General features: G+C 33.7%; 3 protein-coding genes across 4 annotated transcripts; all 3 read right to left on the minus strand.

Annotated features, from left to right (window-relative positions):
* Positions 1–718: 718 nt before the first annotated feature.
* On the minus strand, positions 719–1,747 carry LOC7471832 (chlorophyll a-b binding protein of LHCII type 1). The gene has a single exon (XM_002316701.4). It carries the CDS (start codon positions 1,659–1,661, stop codon positions 867–869), a length of 795 nt encoding a protein of 264 aa, XP_002316737.2. The 5' UTR covers positions 1,662–1,747; the 3' UTR covers positions 719–866.
* Positions 1,748–9,305: 7,558 nt separating this feature from the next.
* Positions 9,306–11,461, minus strand: LOC7471831 (uncharacterized protein At2g34460, chloroplastic). 2 transcript variants are annotated; one of them, XM_052456914.1, is made up of 5 exons: positions 11,272–11,461; positions 11,009–11,143; positions 10,724–10,843; positions 9,828–10,100; positions 9,306–9,741 (listed from the first exon to the last, which is right to left on the minus strand). In XM_052456914.1, exons 1-5 carry the CDS (start codon positions 11,404–11,406, stop codon positions 9,577–9,579), a joined length of 828 nt encoding a protein of 275 aa, XP_052312874.1. In that variant the 5' UTR covers positions 11,407–11,461; the 3' UTR covers positions 9,306–9,576. The 2 variants fall into 2 exon arrangements, with proteins under 2 accessions (XP_052312874.1, XP_002316736.3); XM_002316700.4 differs by having other exon boundaries at positions 10,937–11,143; positions 11,272–11,460.
* Positions 11,462–14,987: 3,526 nt separating this feature from the next.
* On the minus strand, positions 14,988–20,176 carry LOC7483587 (3-oxoacyl-[acyl-carrier-protein] synthase I, chloroplastic). The gene is made up of 7 exons (XM_002316699.4): positions 19,574–20,176; positions 18,796–19,227; positions 18,389–18,562; positions 15,939–16,052; positions 15,733–15,834; positions 15,544–15,610; positions 14,988–15,448 (listed from the first exon to the last, which is right to left on the minus strand). The coding sequence occupies exons 1-7, from the start codon at positions 20,015–20,017 to the stop codon at positions 15,381–15,383; spliced, it is 1,401 nt and encodes a 466-aa protein (XP_002316735.1). The 5' UTR covers positions 20,018–20,176; the 3' UTR covers positions 14,988–15,380.
* Between the last annotated feature and the right edge of the window lie 869 nt (positions 20,177–21,045).

Raw genomic sequence — 21,045 nt, forward strand, 5'->3', positions numbered from 1 at the left:
TGACATAATTCCAGCGATTATCTGATGTTGTTATGATTAGAGCGTTGCCTCACTGACGTTGGGTTTTAATTTTGCAGTGTTTTTGATGTTGATGATGATACCGTCCCTCTCCGATTTCCAAATGGCTTTACATTCTTGACTCCCGGTGAACTTGTAAATAACCAGAGCTGCAGATTTAGTTGTAGTATCTCTTTCATGCTTTCCAATTGACACCTGCCTGAGGCTTTGAGCTTGCAATTTAATGCTCCCTGCTCTGAGTTTTCTCCTACTCTTAGTAAAACTTCCACTTAACGATTCCTTTGGAAAATGCGGAGATGCAATCCAGGGAAGTTTCTTAGAGATGTGAATTTAGAGAGTTTACATTTGAGGAACAAGCACAGAAGTTGTTTTCTTAATATATATATATATATATATATATATATATTAGAGCATTGATTTGTTCACAAAAGAATCCTCTGTTATAGTTGATATATACAAGTTAGGTTCTTGAATGCCTTCATTGTACTGTGCACTTCAATACCATATATGCATGATATACATCAGAAAACTCACTGTATCTTTGCCGGTTGCATTATTATTTAGTTAATCCTTGGGCCTTTGATTCTGTAAATGGATGGTTCCAGGTTGATCCTAAAAACGTGGTTTCATTTTCTTGATGCCCCCCCTAAAACCTAACAAGCTCTTCGGAAAGGTGGTAGCCAACAAAGAAGCACAGAAATGGGAGGAAAATGATTGTCTTCTTTCAAACTACGTACCATACAGATTATGCACTTTCAGCACATATGATTAACATCATGGTCTCATTACATCACAACTTCACATTACAAGCCAACAATCCAAACACAGAAAAACTCTTCTTTGTTAGCTCACTTTCCGGGGGCGAAGTTGGTGGCATATGCCCAGGCGTTGTTGTTGACGGGATCAGCAAGGTGGTCAGCCAAGTTCTCCAATGGTCCCTTTCCGGTAACAATGGCTTGGACAAAGAATCCGAACATAGAGAACATAGCCAGTCTACCATTCTTGAGTTCCTTTACCTTCAACTCAGCGAATGCCTCTGGGTCGTCAGCCAGACCCAACGGGTCAAAGCTTCCACCTGGGTAGATCGGGTCAGTGATCTCTCCGAGTGGCCCACCAGCAATTCTATAACCCTCAACAGCACCCATCAAGATCACTTGTGTAGCCCAAATGGCCAAGATGCTTTGTGCGTGGATCAAGCTTGGGTTGCCCAAGTAGTCAAGTCCACCCTCGCTGAAGATCTGGGCCCCAGCCTTGAACCACACAGCCTCACCGAATTTGACACCGTTGCGGGACAAGAGCTCGGGGAAGACACATCCAAGGGCTCCAAGCATGGCCCACCTGGAGTGGATGACTTCAAGCTCACGGTTCTTGGCAAAGGTCTCTGGGTCAGCAGAGAGCCCAGCAGTGTCCCAGCCATAATCACCAGGGAACTCACCGGTCAAGTAGGATGGGGGCTCACCGGAGAAAGGACCCAGGTATTTAACACGGTCTGGACCGTACCATGGGCTTCCAGAGGAAACAGGCTTGGTGGTTTTCCTCATGGAGACACGGCCATTGCCCATGAGCTCAGGGGAAGAAGGGGAGAGCTTCACTGCCTTTCCAGCGAATGCAGGGGAGGAGAGGGCCATTGTTGCTGCTGCCATTGTTTAGCTGATGGTGCGGCTTAGCTATTGCTGTGGTGGCTTAGACTGGTGGAGGGAATGCGTAGGCTTGGTGGGGGTATTTGTAGGAGGGAGTAATGCGTTTTGTTTCCTTATCCATATTCGAGATTTCATTGGGAGCGAGGGAGCAGAAGTTCTTATCTCTTTGGTGTCTAATTCTCTCATCTCATTGGAGGCTATAGATTTGGACTCCATTCTTGTTATCTTCCTTGGCACTCTCTAAACTACCGGTTGCTGGATTCATTTTCGATATTATAACCAATGCGAGCGTTCCACGTGTACATGGTTTCAATCAACGTAAAGTCCTCGTTGATTTCGTTAATTTTGACAGAAAATACACAACATTCCGAAAAATAAGCAAGGTTTTTTTTTTTTTTTTTTAATATATGTGTTTGTGTGATGGGGAGGCTATAAGTATATACTAGTTATTTTATTTGTCCTATGTTGCGGGTTGTTTTTTTTTATAAAAAAAAATAAATATATATGTTTTTCTAATGTATTTTTAACATAAAAAAATTCCAAGTGTATATAAAAAGGTAATGCAAGCATTTAATTAAATAAATCATACACTATTTTTATAAATAAATAGAAAAACAATTAGTACAATAACTTGAAAATAAACCTTTGGAAGCACAGAATTAAATAAAGAAAGGATAAAAAAATTAGCCCAGATCAACTTAAGGTAACGTGATAGACATGTAATCTGGATAATAAAAGGCGAGCAAACACTATTTAACTGGCAGATCTAGTGGCCCAGGAAATGAGATTGAGATAACCTGATATAAAAGAAATTTAAGAAAACCATAAACTCAATCTTTTTATAAAAAAAAAAACTAGTGTCGAACGATGAAATCGAAAAATAATATAAGCCAAAAAAAGGATGTCAACTCGTGTTAATTTTTCAAACTTGTGACTCGAGTCATTAAACTAGAATCGTCATATATGAAGAAAACATGAAACCCAATCCCCAACAATCAATCGTTGAAGGATATAATTAGAAAAAAAATCATTTAACAAAAGGATCTAAGATTTAAAAAAATGACAATTAAAAGAATGGGGATGAAAATCAAAATAAAAAATAAAGCAGATGGCAACCTAAATTTTTTTATTGGATGGTTAAATTGAACAGAAAAATAACTTTAACAAAAAAAAAACAAAAGAATGAGACTCAAATTGAGAAAAAAAAAAACACATCATAAACTTAGACTAAGGGATAAAATTGAAAACGACTAAAACTTTTACAAAAAAGCTCAGAAATAAATAAAAATAAAAAAAAGAGGACTATATTGAAAAAAATAAAACATAACAAATTAAAATTGAAGGACTAAATTGAAAAAAATAAGATTTGTATAAAAGGATCAAAAAATAAAATTTAAAAATCAAATGAATAAGGATTGAAATCGAAATAACAAAAAAAAAGGGTTAAGTTGTATTTTTTAGGGGAGAAGAGAGAAAAAGAAAAGAAAAAAAAGCTCACCAGGGACAAATTATCGCACCTCCATTGACATGCACTACACCAAGAGAAAGATAACGTAGCGGTGCTTCTAACAACACGGTGTGTTTGGTCACTAGGAAGCGCCACATGCACTATCTAAAGGGCATTGGTGCCTCCTACACACTGGCCCGTGTATATTACGCTCTAATAGCTTTTTCAATTTTTATATTAATTAATTAACTTTAAAAGACCAAACTACTCTTGATAGCTATGAAATTAACAAAAAAAATCATACTTAAAAGACTAAAAGACCTTTAGACCCTTGTTTTATTTTTTTGAAGTTTTAAGGGCAAATCTATCTTTTCAATGTACTTTGAAAATTAAAAAGATCTAAATATCATGGCCTAATAGCTTTGAAAGGTACTAAAGTCATTTTATGTTCCAAAAATAATGGAAAAACCATATATACCCCCTAGCAAATCATTAATGACTAACAAGCATAGTTTTTAAACCCGGCCCGGTCCAAGGCCCGGGTTCCGGGTTTGGACCGGGTCACCGGGTTTTGACCGGGTCGCCGGGTCGGCCAGGTCAATCCCTATTTTAAAAAAAATTCGAAACGGCGTCATTTTAGTAAAAAAAAAAACAAAACAAAAAAAACAAAAGTCAACGGGTTGCAACCGGGTTTTGCCGGGTCAACTCGCCGAGTCGACCGGGTCAAACCGGGTCATGACTTTTCCTATTTTTTCTTCAACCCGGCCCGGTTCCAGCCTCGGGTCGGCCGGGTCCCAAGTCAACCCGTCGGGCCGGGCCGGGTTTCAAAACTATGCTAACATGTCACCTAAAAAGACCTAAATATTGTCACGACCCGATCTGCGAATCTATGACCGGCACATAGGCAAGATCCTCCTCCAGGTTTCCTTACCTATACGAACCCAAACAAACATACAAACTTTTGTCATTTAAACAAATCAAAGTTCTACATAGCTTCTGATACCATAATTAATTTCATAATATATAATGATTGTCTTAAATCAAACATAGTTTCAGTAAATGTGGAGCACAAACTATACATAACAAAAAAGTATCAAAATACAACAACAAAAAAAAGGTTCTGAAAATTCAACAAAAATGACCTGCTAACAAAGCTATAAGACTGGAAATGATAAATAACGAGAGGGTGAGTTTAACAACTCAGTGAATAGATAACATTCAATATACACACATGAGGTAATACGACAAAGATAAACATATAAAATTTTGACTTTAGACTTTTACAAGGCAATTGCACAAACATGTCATAATAAGAAATATCATAAGGTATAAGACTCGTGAAAAAATCAAAATACAATGAGCATGACACTTTAGACCGTGGGATGATTAGTCATCATAGGTTGGTGACTCCCCCAACCAACTAGGGTTCAAATATGATGTGTCCAAAAACTAACACTACCTTGTTAGCATGAGTATTCTGACTAATGTATCATAGGGTCATAATCAAACAAACAAAATCATTTCTCAAAGGTTCAACTCATACAATCAATAAAATGAGGAGTTATCAATTCAGAAAATACATAATGGCTCGTATCAAGAAATCAATCTTAATAAATGATCATGCTTATCATTAATAAGAGATAATAAACAATATATGAATTCCAAGAAGCATGATCAATTTCAAATATTTATACTACTTGTCTAGCATATAAAATATTATCCACTCACCTGACCTAGAAACAGAAAGAACACAAAAGTAAATATCTAAGTAAATCCTACTAATACCTAGTAGGTGGGAATATGATGAATATCTACATACAAAAGAAGACGTATTTAGAACATACTCGAAAAGAACGTACAATCTTTTTAATACACTTAACTTAGGGTCTAACGTATAACCATATATGTTTAGGAACTAAACATAATTATAAACTGAAATTGATCAACCTAATCGATCCTAAACATATCCTAAATTGATTGAATCTAAAAGAATTGATTATACCCTACTACACAGTCAATCGGTCTACTTGTTCAACCTAACCGGTTGAATAAAATCTAAAACCTAATCGGTCTACCAATTCATTCTAACTAGTCAACCAAAATCTAACAACCAACGAGTCTACCAGTTCAACCCAACTGATCTACCAAAACCTAACCGGTCTACCAATTCATTCCAACTAGTCAACTAAAATCTAACAGCCAACTAGTCTACCAGTTCAACCCAATCGATCTACCAAAATATAACCCTTAATTGACCTTCAAACTTTGATTTTCTTACAATTTCATCCCTGATTTCATCCAATTGAGTTTGGAAAAATTAAATCTTGTCCTCAAATTCTAATCTTCTCAATTAATCCTAAATTAAGCTTTCAAACTTAAGTTTTTCACCAATTAAATTCCTGATAAAATTAATTTGACCTATTTTTCACCAAACTTAATTAATTATTTAATTAGGCCCATGATTAAATCAAATTGTCCTACTAAAAGTTAATTAAGTCCTCAGACTTAGTTTTTATGCAGATTTGTCCAATAATCCTTTAGTTTGACCTTGAGTTTACATTGTTCTTTAGTCTTAGGTATAACGGGGTATAATTGGGATTCTAATTTTGTCTAAAACTCCATCTTGGTTCCTCCATGCATTTGAAACCCCTCTCAAATTGCTCTTGCCAAGTTGATAGTTTTTTCATTTTTTTATTTTTTATTTTTGTTGCTTTTCATTTGAAAAGAAAATGGTAATTTTGGTGAAACCTAAAATTAGTTTATGATAGTTACCCTTTCTTTACATTGCTTATGATAAAAAGTATTGTAAAAGACTTTAGATAGTAAATTTGTAAAGAAAAAAATATGAGGTTGTGGATTTACCAGGTCAAAAAATAGTTAATCCTTCAAAAAATGTTAGAATTGAGAGCTCGAAAGCGCACTCATGAACAAAAAAGATAGGGCTAGAAAGCGCACTATCTGGAAGGTGAGGGCTGGAAAGCACACTCAGAACAAATGATAGGGCTAGAAAACGCACTCAAAAGAAAAAGGATATAGCTAGAAAGCGCACTATTTAAAATGTGATGGCTAGAAAGCACACTCGAAAGGAACGAGTTAGGGTCTGAAAGCGCACTATCTGATGGATGAGAGCAACAAAACACACTCGAAGGAAAGAGATAGAGCCTAAAAACGCACTAAAAAAGAAAGAGATAGAACCTGAAAATGTGCTATCTAAATGATGAGGGCTAGAAAATACACTTAAAATGAAAGAGATAGAGCCTGAAAGTGCATTGTCTAAATGATAAGGGCTAAAAAGCACATTCATAGGAAAAAGATAGGGATAGAAAGCACACTCAAAATGAAAGAGATAGGGTTTGAAAGCGCTTTATCTGAATAATGAGAGCTAGAAAGTGCATTCGAAAGGAAAGAGATAAGGCCTGAAAGCGCACTATTTGATAGACAAGAGTTATAAAGCACACCCGAAAAGAAAGAGATAGAGTGTAAAAGTGCACTATCTAAATGATGAGGGCCTGAAACTGCACTCGAATGGTGTCAAAGATATCATCTTTAAAACCTTGTTGTTTCTTAATAGCAGGTGCCTTTTTATACTCGAAATCTTATTTGGTTCCTTTTGCTTGAGAAGTTCGAGGTCGTCAAGGACTCTTTTCATGGACTCCCTGCAAAGGTCAGAATACAATGCATTGTGATCAATATGCATATGTTTTTTTTACTTCAAAAATATAGGTCCCTTTTCGTTATGGACTCTGTCATTTAAATCTTTGATTCTCATAGCAAGCTTTCATGATTCTTTCACTTTTGCTTACTTAACCCGTGAACTTGACCTTTGGGAAAGAGATGTTTGTTTTAACAAGCTTAAATGATGTCGGTATGCCCTGTTATTTGGAGACCCTTTTCTAAAAGATATATGGCATGTTCCATGATGGCTTTCCTCAAAAGTTATTAAGGAATTTGAGCATCTTTGCTTCCCGTTCTTTGTTTTCCTAGAAAAGGAATCATGAAGCCATCCCTATTATATTTCTTGAGTTGTGTTACGATGTCATGGTCACATAAATTAATTACCCTAACTTAAACAAACAATATATAGTATAGAGCAAGGAAGGGGTCGATCCCACGAGGAAGATCTAGTTCAGGTCTTTATGATAGATGATTCAAAGTTGGGGGGTTTTGAGGTTATCTAGGTTATGATATGGTAAACATAATAAAATAATCAAGCTAAATTAAATAAAGAGAAAACTTATAAAGGGAAAAACCTTAATCTTAAGTAAACATCCACCTAAGAAAATCAAAACTAATCATTGAAATGATATATCAATTTATATTCTGAATATCTATCTTTCTTTAACATTAGTTAGTTAACCGAGTCACGAAGTAACTAACCCTAACCATTAAACAACCATAGTGTCCACACTAATAATTTAATTTAATGATATCTTTAAAAACTAGATAGGTTGATAAATTTAAACAACATAACTGTCTGCAGTCTATGTTCGATTTAATTGAATATTTTTCCTAAGATTAACAACATAGATCCGCCATAATTATTAAACCTAGTCGCATCACAAGTTCAAATATCACAACTCCGATTTTGATAGAAAACTTAGCAGTAGATTGGATTAGAATAATAATTTAGAGTACGCTGTAACAATTAAACTAAATAAGCATACGAAATAAGCATAGCAAAACATTTATATTCATCATATAAACTGAAAAGAAAAGAAACAATAGATCTCATAGTTTTTGAAATCTGAAGGTTTTTGTATCTTTTCAACCAAGAAAAATAACTTAGCCTTGCATATCTATTGAAAAACTAATTAATTGAACAAATGAGAACATAATTTCGGGTATAGGAGAAAAGGGTAGAGTTTTATTTTTCTTTCTGGCCGCCTTGGATGTTAGATTTCTAAGGTCACTAGAATCATTTCATTTCGACCTCTACAACTCAAGTTCTGCATAAAACATCGATCAGAGGTCAAATTTATCAATATTCAACGTGGGTTGGAACATGGTCTGAATTTTATCTTTAATTTACTTCTTTTCCAATCTCACATCCAAAAGTGCCTTCAAAACATAAAACAGATTATCAAGACATTTTATATATAAAACATGAACAAAATACTAGATAAATATAAGTAAAACTATCAAATAATATGGTTGTATCATGTTGCCCCCAGCCTTATCATGCCCTCAAATATTTTATCTGGTTTTGTTTGTTTTGAGTTTTCACAAGGATGATATCATGTGAAAAAGTGTTTGGTTATTTACAAGGGGTTGCTTTCATATAAAATATTTTGAAATTTCAAAGCCATTTCCAAATGCAAAAACCATTTTAATGTCGGTTTAAAGAAAATTTATTCTAAAAAGAATTCAAGCGATTCCTATGGACAAGGTTTCGTGAAAGTTGAAATTTTTTGTCTATTAATGAAAATGTGTAGTGACCTTTTGTTTCTCATTTTATTAGTCATAAAGGTTCAAGTTTTGACTTGACAGTTTTAAAGGAAAGAATAAGTTTTTAAAACATTTATTTTATTTATATGACTAATAAAGCATTACCAAAGCTTCTTGAAAAGAGAAAAACTCATTTCGCATATAAATGGTTATGATTAGAAAGGGTTTTATTGAGCATGTAACATGAGTTTTGGCTTTTGGCTATGAAAAAAAAGGATATTTGAAGGCTTAATAGGTGTTTAAAAAATCTCAAGATTAAAGATCATTAGTGCTCGTTCCCAAACCTTTTGATCAAGGGATTCCTAGACCTCTGAATTTACTTTGCAAAATGGTCTAACTTTGCTAAATGCTTTGCTATCTTAGTTTTCTGAGCACTATCATTGTATTCGCTATTTTACAAGACATGCTTAAACTTTGGAATTCTTTGAATTTCTTACTTTGGAATTCTTTGAATTTCTTAATGTCCTTAGCTTAGTTTGAACACCTTTGATCATTGAGGATCATTTGGTATATTCTCAGTCTGATATCTTTTCTAATCCTGGCACCTACTCCCAGTATAGGGTGTAATTTTAATCAGGATTCATTCTCACGAAATTTACCGAGAAGATTATCAAAGATAGTCATATTTACCATATTTCCAAATGATCTCAAGTAATACCAATTTTTCAGAATTTATTATTAGAAGCAATACTTAAAAGAAAGAAAAAAGAATCCCTTTGTAGCCAGGAGGTGAGGACCCGACCCCTAAGATGACATTTACAGACAAAATGCTTACTTCTTTTAGAGACCAAATAATGACCCAACGTCTATATCTGTTGTTTATTCCGTAATGAACACGGTGAATTACGGAATTGCTAATAAAGCATGTGAAAGTTATAAACATTATAGTCATACTCCTCTGGCCAAGCAAACAAAATTGCAATATCTTTGCATCAACCATCATATATACTGTATCTGCTCCAGCATTACAAGTTTAAGACACAGGAATTATAATGCTTATGTCTCCGTCGCATAATTATGAACCAGTCACTTTTGCTTGATAGAACCAAAAAGATCCTCGTATGTACGCTTCGGAGCGTCAGCACGAGAGACTATTTCCACGACTTTGTAAGATGATTCCGGAAGACCTAGTGCCTCAACAGCAACTTCCGCAACCACATCCCTTGATATGATACCTTCATAAAGAGTATCCTACAAAGAGAGGGGAGAGTATAAATTTGCTCACGGCATGAGAGAGCATGAATCACTTCAGAAAGGCTTTAAACAAATGTATTTACCTCTGGCTCAATTACAAGATTTCCTGAGGGTGGTTCATTTTTCAAACCAGCTGGTCTAACTATAGTGTAGTTTATGCCAGACTTCCTGATGTAATTCTCTGCCTGAAGCTTCGCCACTAGGGTTAGCCCAAAAACATTGAGAAAAATGTAAGCTGGATTGAGTATCTGTCCCATTGCAGCTCCATTGACTAAAATTGAGCTTATTAGAATGAATCTTTTCACACCAAGTTTACGGCAAGCTTCAACAAGGTTCACAGTGCCTAAATTATCAACCTGCAACAACGTACTCTTCATAAGATTGACAAACAATGACATCGGAAAACTGCAACACTAAACTATTAAATATTGACAGCACATGCAGAGCTCCAATTTCCAGATTACATGTTAACATAATTGATGTTGCCTTTCAATGCCACATCCAGGATAATGACTAACATTCAAAAATCCGCACCCAGATATTTCTGCCTAAAATCAGATAAAGATGCACTTAACAGAGAACTGATCCAAGAACTTAGATTGTAAATAAGTTCATGATAGAATTCTGTTTCAAGCAGGAAAATTTGCAATCCTTCATCTTCTCAAAACATCTGCAATATAGACATAACCATCCCAACAGATGACCTAATGACTTGAGGATTAAAGTGATTGATATTTGTACTTGGAACAAATGCTTCACATAAGCAAGCCCATATTTGCTTTTTTCCTATAGGTGATAAAAGATGAATCAAACATGACACCTTTCTATATTTTTTAATGATAAATAACAATGGCAAACAACCTTCATTTGAATAATTAATCAATAATCAGCTGAAGCACAGAAAGCATTATTAGCTTTTGACATGTTTTTTTATTAAGGCCAGAACAGAATAATTAAAAATCTAGAACCGACTGATCACCTTCCATGGAGCAAACAAGTTCCAGCCAGGCCGAAACCCAGTGGCACATATTACAGCCTCGGAATCATCCCCTATGGCCTGTACTAGCTTGTCAGACCCCTTAGTTACATCGGCTGTCACCTAGAATAAGAAAGCAAAAAAAAAATACACAATGAACCCAGTTCAAATTTGAGTGTGCGCAAACTGTCAAGTGTTTAAAGCAGGAGTACAGACAATTTGAAGAGATGGGTTGTGTTCAGAAAGAATAGTTTTGGCCTTGTCTAAATCCCTAACACCAGCCTTGACCTCAAAACCCTTGGCTAGAAGCTGTTCAACAATCCTTTTCCCAGTACTTCCAGTGGCTCCAGCCACAAATATTTTCTTCTTCTTCTGATTCACATTCTCTTTAGCTTCTTCCGTAATTTCATTTCCACTTTCCATCTAATAATAAATAAATAAAAAGAAAAAAAGAAAAGTTGTGATAAAAGCAGAGAATACCAAAAAACCATGTAGTCCATCAAGAAACATTATAAGAAACTAAATTGTCTAAGCAATGTTTTAGTGTTTACCTTGATGGATTTGAGGGATTGAGACTTGGGAGGTTTGGGGGATGTGGTAGAGAAGAGAAGAGGGTAACAGTGGTGATGGTGATGGAGGCGTGGTGCAGAGAGAAGACGAGTTTTTATGACCAAAGCAGTGGCCATTAGAGCACGAAAAAATTAGAATCAGATGGATTATCCTTGGCTTGCTTCTTGAAATTGAAATTACCTTTTAACCATCCCAGCCACTAATTGACATTTTGTACTTTTCATTTGATTTTTTTTTAATAGTAACACTGTTGAAAAAATGTTTTGCCGACATGATCACTAATATCTTTTTAATAACAAAATTTATTTCTGTCAGTGATTTCAACTCTTATTAGTAATATCATTATTATATGGTTGTAAACATACGAGATGAAATAAAATTATCTTATAAATTTAAAATTTTATACTATAAAGTATGGAAGCAAAACAAAAGGTTATTGAGTAGCTTCTCAGCACACATGAGGAGTCATTTGATATGTGATCTAGATTGTTGTTGGCAATAAAAAAATCAAATCTTAATACAATTATTGATTCGATTCACAATCGGTGTCTTTTAATAATGAAATTGTTGTTTTAGGGAGAGTTTTCTAGGTATTTGATGTAATTATTAAAAGGTTCAAGTTTTGTAGGCTAATTATTAATATGGACGGCACCCATCTATATAACATGTTAAATAAGAATTTATTGATTGCATTAGTTTTAATACAAATAATGGAATTGTCCATTTGACTTATACTCTTGTTGAAGAAGAAAACAATGTCAATTGGAGAAGGTCCTTGCTTTGTCTTAAACAACACATTATCAATGATTGTACAAGTATCTATATAATACCAGACATGCACATAGGCATTAAAAATGGAATGGAAAAAATTTGGCCTGAGCCCATTAGATATCATTGGTATTGTGCTCAAACTTTGCAAGCAATTTCAATCATAAATCTAAAGATTTGTCAACCAAAAAGGATTTGTTTAAGATGTGTTATTAGCCATCAAAATATAAATTTGATGTATAGTTTGTTAATATGTGCATGATTAACATATAAGGGATAAAATGACTTGAACATGAACCGAAAAATAGATAAGCACTTTTTTATGATAATGGACACCGATATGGAAATATGACAACAAATCTTTCTACATCATTTAGCATTATGATGAAGCGTGCATGTACATTACCTATTTCTGTTTTAATCCAATTAACAAGAAAACAATACCCACTAACCAAAGACAAACTTATATGAATTTTAATTTCTTAAAAAATCCAGATTTAAATTGTGTAATCTTTAATTGTGGCAGAAACTTAAACTAATGCGACTTCTTCTTCTTTGTTTATATTATCCAGCAGTAGCTCCTTTTAACATAAACTTTTTTTATATATATAAAGCTGCTACAAATTCAAGAATTAAAACAAAGATTAATAACATGAAAAAATAAAGATTGATAGATAAAACTTTATTTTAGAGTCTTGCTTTGATATCAACTTATGTGAACCTGAAGGGTAAGAACCCTAGAACCCACAATTAAGATAGAAAACAACCTAAGAAAGCTAAAATCAAATTAATAGAAAACTCGACCTAATGATTACCTGAACCAAAATATTATTTATGAATAATAAGCAATTTCTCAACAAACCTAAATACAAGCTAAATAACCTTATATATACTAGGTAAATCATCTGAAACAAGACTAGAAAATAACAAAAGAGTTATAAATAAAATAGAAAAAAATATTCATGAATCAACTAGGAAAATAATACAATTCTCGCATAGTAGCTTCTGGGTTTTATCACAAAGCCTTCTCGATGTCTAGTTATTATGAAATTTTAACCCTGTAAGAACAATGCCTTTAAAAATCTTTTGGAAAAATTTTAACATAACCCAAAATATTTTTTTTTCCCAAGGAAATAATTTCTCTTTTTAATTTAAATTATTGATGTTTTGAGAATTTTTATTTTAATTATCTTGAATTTTTGTTATAAAACAACATTGTCAATGGAAAAAAGATATTTTTCATCAAAACAAAAAAAAATGCATAGATATGAGTAGGGGCTTTGACTTGTGAAATATATATTTTCTTCTAGAATTTAAATCTTGCACCCTTGCAGATATTTATTTAAGTTTTCATGTGATAAATAAAAATAAGCTTTGAAAATTGGCATACGTGGGTGTAAAATTGAAACAAATATATGAGATTGGCATTCTAGATCCAATAGTGCCTGGACTTTTACCTTCTGGGTCACACTCATGTGTCTGACCTTTCAAGTTAGCTTAGTAGTTCTTGGTTTTTTTTTTAATTTAATTTTTAATTAATATTCTTTTATTTTAAAATTATTTAATTTAACTATTTTTAAATATTAATTAATATTTTTTATGATTTCTATAATTCCATAATACTCTAAGAGATTATTATAATTTATCTTCATATGTTTTTTTATGTTAAATTTAAGATAGATTAGTTGTATTCACATTATACATTTACAAGGATGAAAATAATATTTAACCATCATAGTAAATCTATAAGATAAATAAAAAAAATTATAAAATGAAAACAACAACAAAGATAAAATATGGAAAAATCAATTTCTCATTTTAATAATTAATTAGTCTTCATAATTATTTTTCAGATTTATCAATCAATATAGTTTTAATTCATTATATAAAACAAAAACATATCTTTCATTGTTAACAAATTTTATAATATAAAAATACATGTTGCAGTTTAGCCATTAACACAAATCTTAGAAAATTCTATCATTATTATTAACCTCGAAAACTCAGTCGTTTTGAAATTTGTTTCCATGAAAATAAATTTTTCTATTATCTTTTTGGTTTGTCTTATAATCAACAATGTTTTTAACTAAAATAATTGTTTGTCTAAAAAAAACATTTTATAATTATTAAAGCAAGTTAACAAAAAAATATTAAAATAATTTTCATATTTTTGTGATCAAAAGCTAAAAACAAATCATAAAAGTGGTAAAATTATGTTTAAAATACATTTAAAATTTTTAATAATAAAATACCAAATTTTCATGAAGAATTTATTATTATTGTTATTGTTATTATATAAGATATATAATAATTGGAAAAAATACTATTAAAATTCAAAAAAAGATTTATAGATAGTACTTAAAAAATGTCACCGAAGAGTAAGTGAAAAAACGAGGAAATGAAAAAAAAAAAAAAAAGGCAAAGCCCAGAGCTTGGCCTGCCCATAGCAAGCCTAGAGCGTGCGGGTCTGGAGGCCTGTTCAGGCACACCTCTGCCACGACACAGAATTGACACAGAAATTGTTATAAATCTGACAAGGAAAATATATCAAGGTTCTTGTACATCACACAAAAGGAACCCAATTCTTTTAGGGTTGTAGAGTAATTCTAGTTTTATACCAGGGAAGAGTCATGTCCAGATACTCAGGTTCCACGATGCATTATCGGTACTGTACCTCTGATGTGTATTCTTGCTCCTGGTAAGTATAAAATAGACCTAAACAGAATTGGGTATGGAGCAGATGTAGAGCACCTGTTTTTGAGTGGAAGATTTGTCCACATTTGGACAATCTGGATATGAGTAGCCACATCCAATGCAAGTATGCAACAACTTAGCAAGGGATCCGAAGGCTTCTGAGGAACTCTTTTGGAAACCAGAAATTCCTGTATGAATCTGAAGACATAATTAATTTAAACCTTCTACAAGGACAGGTGAAACCATGCATTCCATTTACATCAGTTAAAAAGGAACGTGACAGTACTAGAACAGAGACCCTCGCAGACGTTCATTTCTCTGCTGCACAACTTAAAAGTCAAAACTGAATGAAATTACATGCCTCTTACTTTCTAAAAGTTCAATAAACGCAAAGAAAAATGAAATTTCATTGAGAGAAAAGATCCATAAACCTTAGGCTGTAGTTCAACTCAAAATTGACAGGAAGATGATTATTACGCAGCAACTTGAATTAGAAGATGGAGCCTCATTGACTAGTGAATTAATTAAGCATATCCCGACCAAGCAAGACTGATCACTACAAGAAATGCAGACAAGCTGGATGCTCGGGGCTTGAATGCATGAAAAGAAATGCTGAAAGGTCAGGTGCTCAAGGCTTGAATGCAGAAAAGGCCACGACAGAGTTGTGTCCACCAAATCCAAATGAATTTGAAATAGCTGTAGACAGACATGGTTAAAGCCAGCAATTTCAAACTCTGGATTAAAGCAATTGAAAAATCAAAATTCCACGATGAAAGGTTTTGCCATCTTACCAACATTCACTGCATGTTGTTGCTTTTTGTTGGCAACAGTATCAAACTCAACTGAGGGCTCTGGATTCTGCAGTCAGGAAAGAATACACCAAGAGGGTAGTCATTAAACAATCTAGTTGAATTAACAAGCAAACACCTATAGAACCACAAAGTTATGCACTTATAACTTGGAAATGATCTGACACATACAAATTGGTTAATACTAGGATGCAGCCATCCTGTTGTTATGGCCTTCACAGTTGCAATAGCTTCCAAACCTCCAGAAGCACCAAGGCAATGTCCAATCATAGACTGAAACAAAATGAACAAGCATGTAACATTAACGACCCATTGGAAGAGAACATCATCATAGCCTTCTCTATTCAAAACTTGTCAACAAGAGGGAGGGAGATTACCTTGGTTGCATTGATTTTGATCTCTGAAGTGTTCTTAAATACCTTCTTTATAGCATTTATCTCAGCAAGGTCACCAGCAAGAGTGGAAGTTGCATGTGCATTTATGTAGTTAACCTGAAATTAATGCGCTAGATTAATCTGCCAGCGATACCACCATCACCAACAGCAGCAACGACTGCATTCTTTTTCTTTTTCTTTAAGAAAATTATAATGGCATTAAGTAACCACATTTAAGGACTAAACCAATATATGCTTTCCAGCTATTCAGGACCCCATGAAAAGATATTGATGAAAAGATATTGAAATTGAATTCTTCTGTCCTAATTTATGCATTTAGAACGAAACAGATTTGCTGTGAAATGAATTTACTAAAAGAAACATTTTGCATAATTTTAATGTAATTTGCCAATTCATTTGCAAACTGATCACGCTTTAAATCATTCAAGTACGTATTCCACAATCTCCTTTACTTGTATCTCTAATTCAATAGAGTAACATTCAATAGAGTAACATAGACAATTCAACAACAGATTTTTACTATACATTCATAAATTGAAGGAGTACAGAAGAAGGGAAAGATTCCAAACTCAGTGCATGAGCTTGTTGAGATTTATCAACAACTACTATATCTCTAGCTTTTCTCTGTGTCTCAGCTATCAAACCACATCCAATTAAGTCCTTATTTAGAGGGATAACCGCGCTTTTATCCATAAACTTTTTCATCATTTTCATTTGAGTCTTTACACATCAATTCTTGAGCGTTTTAAACTATAAAAAACATTTACAATTACACATATTGTTCCACAAATACCCTCATGAAGAGCATTCAAATCATCGCCATTCCATTGATCAAAAGGGTATTTGCAGAAGAAAGTGCTAAATTAGAAAACTTCATATAATTTAGATATGCAAATAGGAAAAACTAGAATCGACAGGTTTAGAATAGAAATCTTAAAAAAGTTAAGGAACCAAGGAGGCTATATCCCTTAATCAGATGTATTTTATTTCCCATTCCTGCTAATGCGAAAGCCGACTTTGCGATGGTAACTTAAGAAACCAAACACCGCATCATCCACTCATAATTTTAGAAAAATAATAATAAAAACTTCCCTTCTCTCCTCTAAACTCATAACTTTCCTCCATTTCTATCTGCTGAAACTCCTAATTTTCCAAGCATAAAAATCCAAACAGATACAGGAAAAAAACCCAACTCTAAAGTTCTTCTCTTCACCATCATTCCCCCTTCTACCACCAGCACTTTAGAATCTTTGTATAAATCCAAACACCAAAAAAGTAAATTATAATCCATAGGATAAATTCAAATATAAACACATCCTACAAATGGCTCCACTCACGTAGCCATACCCTAGCATCACAACCAATTTGTTTTAGAACATACTTAATCCCCATTGTACATGTATCAATAAGAGCTAAATAAAATCACAAATGATCAACAAGAGAAATACAGAACCCAAAACAACAACTTTACAGGCACGTGAATAACAATATCCTATCCAACAATGGGGTTTCTACATTTTGAAATGAAAACTCATGGTGAAAGCTTTTAAAAATTTATTAACCATGAAAGAGTGTGCATGAGAACCTACTTAGGATAGTAAGACATTCTCTTATGGGAGATAAAAAGAGAGGGGGCAGGGTCTCAATACAGATGCACTCAGAAAAGTAGAGAAACAGAAATTTGGATTTTAAGTTAATTTTAAACAATCCACATCTTGAGAGAGGAGAGAGAGATCTATATCCCTGCAGAGTAAGTAACCAACAAGATCATCTGATGTTCTTTTTTTCTGTTTTCTTTTTCTTTTTTTTATCTGTTCTTTTTTCTCCCTTTTTTGGTCTAATTTAAAGTGGTTAAAAAGGGCATTTGGTATTGAAGGTAGTTTACTTGGATTTTTGCCTACAGAACAAAGGTGAGAGCAGCTCCAACAACCCCAACAGAGAAGTTTTGAGTTTAACTCTCCACCCATACCAGCAACCTGCCAACACCTCAGGACCAAAAGTGTCCCTGCTACTTGTTTGTGAACATGGTATGGTAGGAGTACACGTGATCAACAACTAATTGGCTATGCTGAGAGCTCTAGACTTTTGTATAACTTCTAGTTATTGCAGGAGCTCCTATACTCTGGTATGAAAGTTGTTGATATTAAAAGCATGCAACTAAGCACCTTCTATTTACTCTAATGTGCATTGATCCTCATCACATACATAATGAAAGTTAAAGGAAACAGACTTTTGGAGATAGCACACCCAATAATTAAATGCATACCAAAGGAAACAACAACTCCACGAGATAGCTTAAAAAGACCACAGTGCTAAAATATAAAACAATCTTGATATATTCCACCACATTAGTACTGGCATAAAAACAAAACAAAAAGTGAGAGCGCACACACACACACAAAATGAGGATAATCATCAGAAAATAGAGGTACCTCCTCAGGAGACACGCCGGCATCTTCGAGACTTCTCTCAATGCATGAAGACACCCCAAGACCATCAGCTCTTGGATCAGTCATGTGATAAGCATCACAGTTAACAGCACCTCCCAGGTACTCAGCAATGATTGGTGCGCCTCGTTTCATTGCATGTTCCAAGCTCTCCATTACCTGCCAGAAAAAACCATACAGCTCCTTTCAAATAACTTCCAAAATCAACTTCATAGTGCAATCTTATTAAATTATGAACATTCAAGTAGAACTTCATTCCATCATTTATGATGTGCAGGCACAATATTAAAAAGGGTATATTTGACTGGAAAAGAAAATTAAAGAAAACAGATGAAGAAGCTTAAAATCTAACAGATAATCCATCCTTAGCACGGAAAAAGACATTAGCTCACCAACACTCCTGCACCTTCACCCATAACAAAACCATCTCGATCTCTGTCCCACGGCCTAGATGCAGTTTTTGGATCATCATTTCGTTGTGATAAGGCCCTGCATGCAACAAAACCTCCCAAACCAATAGGAATGATAGCAGCTTCTGTTCCACCAGCAATCATCATATCTGCCTCACCTCGGCGAATGTGATTGGCAGCAGCATAGAAGCAATAATTAGAAGTAGCACAAGCAGTTGAAATCGAGTAATTTGGACCCATGAAACCAAGTTCAATTCCAAGCAAGGCAGAGCCCATGTTTGTTATAGCATAAGGAATAAAAAATGGGGTAATTTTTCTGTGTCCTTTCTCAATTAAAGATTGAACACCATCAGAAAAGACTGTAAGACCACCCATCCCTGTTCCAACAAGCACACCAGCTTTCTCCTTATCAATCTGCAAACATACATTACAACAATCAGAAGTAAAGTACATATACCAAATCCAACGAACAAATAAACAAACAACATGCCAAATACCAAATCCAATCGACCCCCACATACCACTCAATTCAAAATAAACTAAAAGCATAATTTAAACTTTCAAGAATAATATCTTCACCGTTTTCGTAGAGACATTCAGTTTATTATATAAAAAATACTTAAATTTGCCAATAAAAACAATCATCAGATAAAAAAATACGAAACCCCCACGAAGCAAAACAACGAAATAAAGAAATCCCAGAAATAAAAACACAAAAGGAACCAAACTGACAAGAAAACAAAAACAATCAAGGAAAAACCTTAGATAGATTATTCCCTCCAAGATCCGCATCTTCAAGAGCCTTCTTGCCAGCAACAATGCAATACCTCAAGCAATTATCAAGCCTCCTATCATTTTTCCCATCAATATAGCCTTGTGCATTAAAGCCCCGGATCTGCCCAGCGAAGCGGGTAGGAAACTTAGAAGCATCAAAGCGGTCAATGGTTCCAATCCCACTTTCACCAGCAAGCAATTTATCATAATAAGCATCTACGTCATTACCAAAGACAGAGACCAATCCCATGCCCGTTATGACAACCCTCTTTTTGGGGTCTTTCTCTCGTTTTGGAGCTGAAACGGTGGAGGATGATGATGCTTTGATGAATGAGATTCTCTCAGGTGGGGGCTTTGTTGCATTGTGAGATTTTTGGTGAAGTGGGTTTAACGGAGATGAAGAGAGATATAGAGATTGCAGGGCTTCCATGGCAAACTCTGGAGTTTGAGAGAAGGGGAGAGGGAGAATTTGAGAGGGCGATAGTAACGATGTTGTGTGTTTGTGTTCTGTGTTGAGAGTGAATTGGAGGTGGTTGTAAACTTGTTTGCAAATAAATAAAACCAATGGGACAGGGATGGTTTGGTTTGGTTTGGCTTGGCTTGGCTGTGGAGGCTTATTATATTAACAAAACACTATAGCTATTTCCATTTACTATTTTTTTATATTAAAAAAATTGAAAAATTTCTATATATTCTAGTTTTTATTATTATGTATTTCTATTTTTAATTTGATTGTGATTTTTATGATTTTTTTTCTCAACTCTTTATAAAAAAAATTATTATTTATTATTTTACTTTTCAATTCAAGTTAAGTTAATAGTGTATTATTTATTTTTGTCCTCATTAATCATTTATTTATTTATTTATATATGTTTTATGTTTGCTATAGGTATCTTTTTTTTCTCATATGATTCAAATAAGACCAGTTTATTTAGTTTGTTGGGATTATAGACCGAGTTATTGGATCTTTCTTTCTAAATATTTTACTTGAAAAATAATATGAACCTACAACGCAGTACATGCACCATTCTAGTAATAAAGCTAAAAACAATTGGAAAAATGCTAATTATTTTTTCCTTGATTCAATGCAACTTTTCATATATCAAAAGTTATTGCTGACCCAAATTTAGCCACTTGAGAGCTTGTTCTCTCATCAACTCTCTCTATGATTTTCTCTTTCTTCTCTCGACTAAATCATAAAACAAAATGAAGTTAAGGAGCAAAATATAATAATAATTTATCGAATAGTGAAAAAAAAAATGAAATTTGAGGAATCAAATTTAACTATTACATGTCTTTTTATGGAAAAGAGCTTTGTTTTTTTTTTTATGCTAGATGACTCTTTAATCTAAAAGGCTTTCATCATTTTTTTTAATCTTTTTAAAGCTCTGAAGCTTTATTTGTATCAATTATTTTTCACATTTCTAAGTTAGATTACTTTCCATAAAAACTTTAGTT

Source organism: Populus trichocarpa, chromosome 11 (assembly GCF_000002775.5).
Source record: "Populus trichocarpa isolate Nisqually-1 chromosome 11, P.trichocarpa_v4.1, whole genome shotgun sequence".
Lineage (NCBI taxonomy): Eukaryota > Viridiplantae > Streptophyta > Magnoliopsida > Malpighiales > Salicaceae > Populus > Populus trichocarpa.

Excerpts from the sequence above, each read along its gene's own strand:
- LOC7483587 (XM_002316699.4), bottom strand. The coding sequence starts at position 20,017 with ATGGAAGCCCTGCAATCTCTATATCTCTCTTCATCTCCGTTAAACCCA. Across the intron at positions 18,563-18,795 it reads GTGAAGGTGCAGGAGTGTTG|GTAATGGAGAGCTTGGAACA; the intron begins GTGAGCTAATGT and ends TTTTTCTGGCAG. Across the intron at positions 15,835-15,938 it reads TCAAAATCAATGCAACCAAG|TCTATGATTGGACATTGCCT; the intron begins GTAATCTCCCTC and ends ATTTTGTTTCAG.
- LOC7471831 (XM_002316700.4), bottom strand. The coding sequence starts at position 11,406 with ATGGCCACTGCTTTGGTCATAAAAACTCGTCTTCTCTCTGCACCACGC. Across the intron at positions 11,144-11,271 it reads AATCCCTCAAATCCATCAAG|ATGGAAAGTGGAAATGAAAT; the intron begins GTAAACACTAAA and ends ATTTATTATTAG. Across the intron at positions 9,742-9,827 it reads ATCTTGTAATTGAGCCAGAG|GATACTCTTTATGAAGGTAT; the intron begins GTAAATACATTT and ends CTCTCTTTGTAG.
- LOC7471832 (XM_002316701.4), bottom strand. The coding sequence starts at position 1,661 with ATGGCAGCAGCAACAATGGCCCTCTCCTCCCCTGCATTCGCTGGAAAG.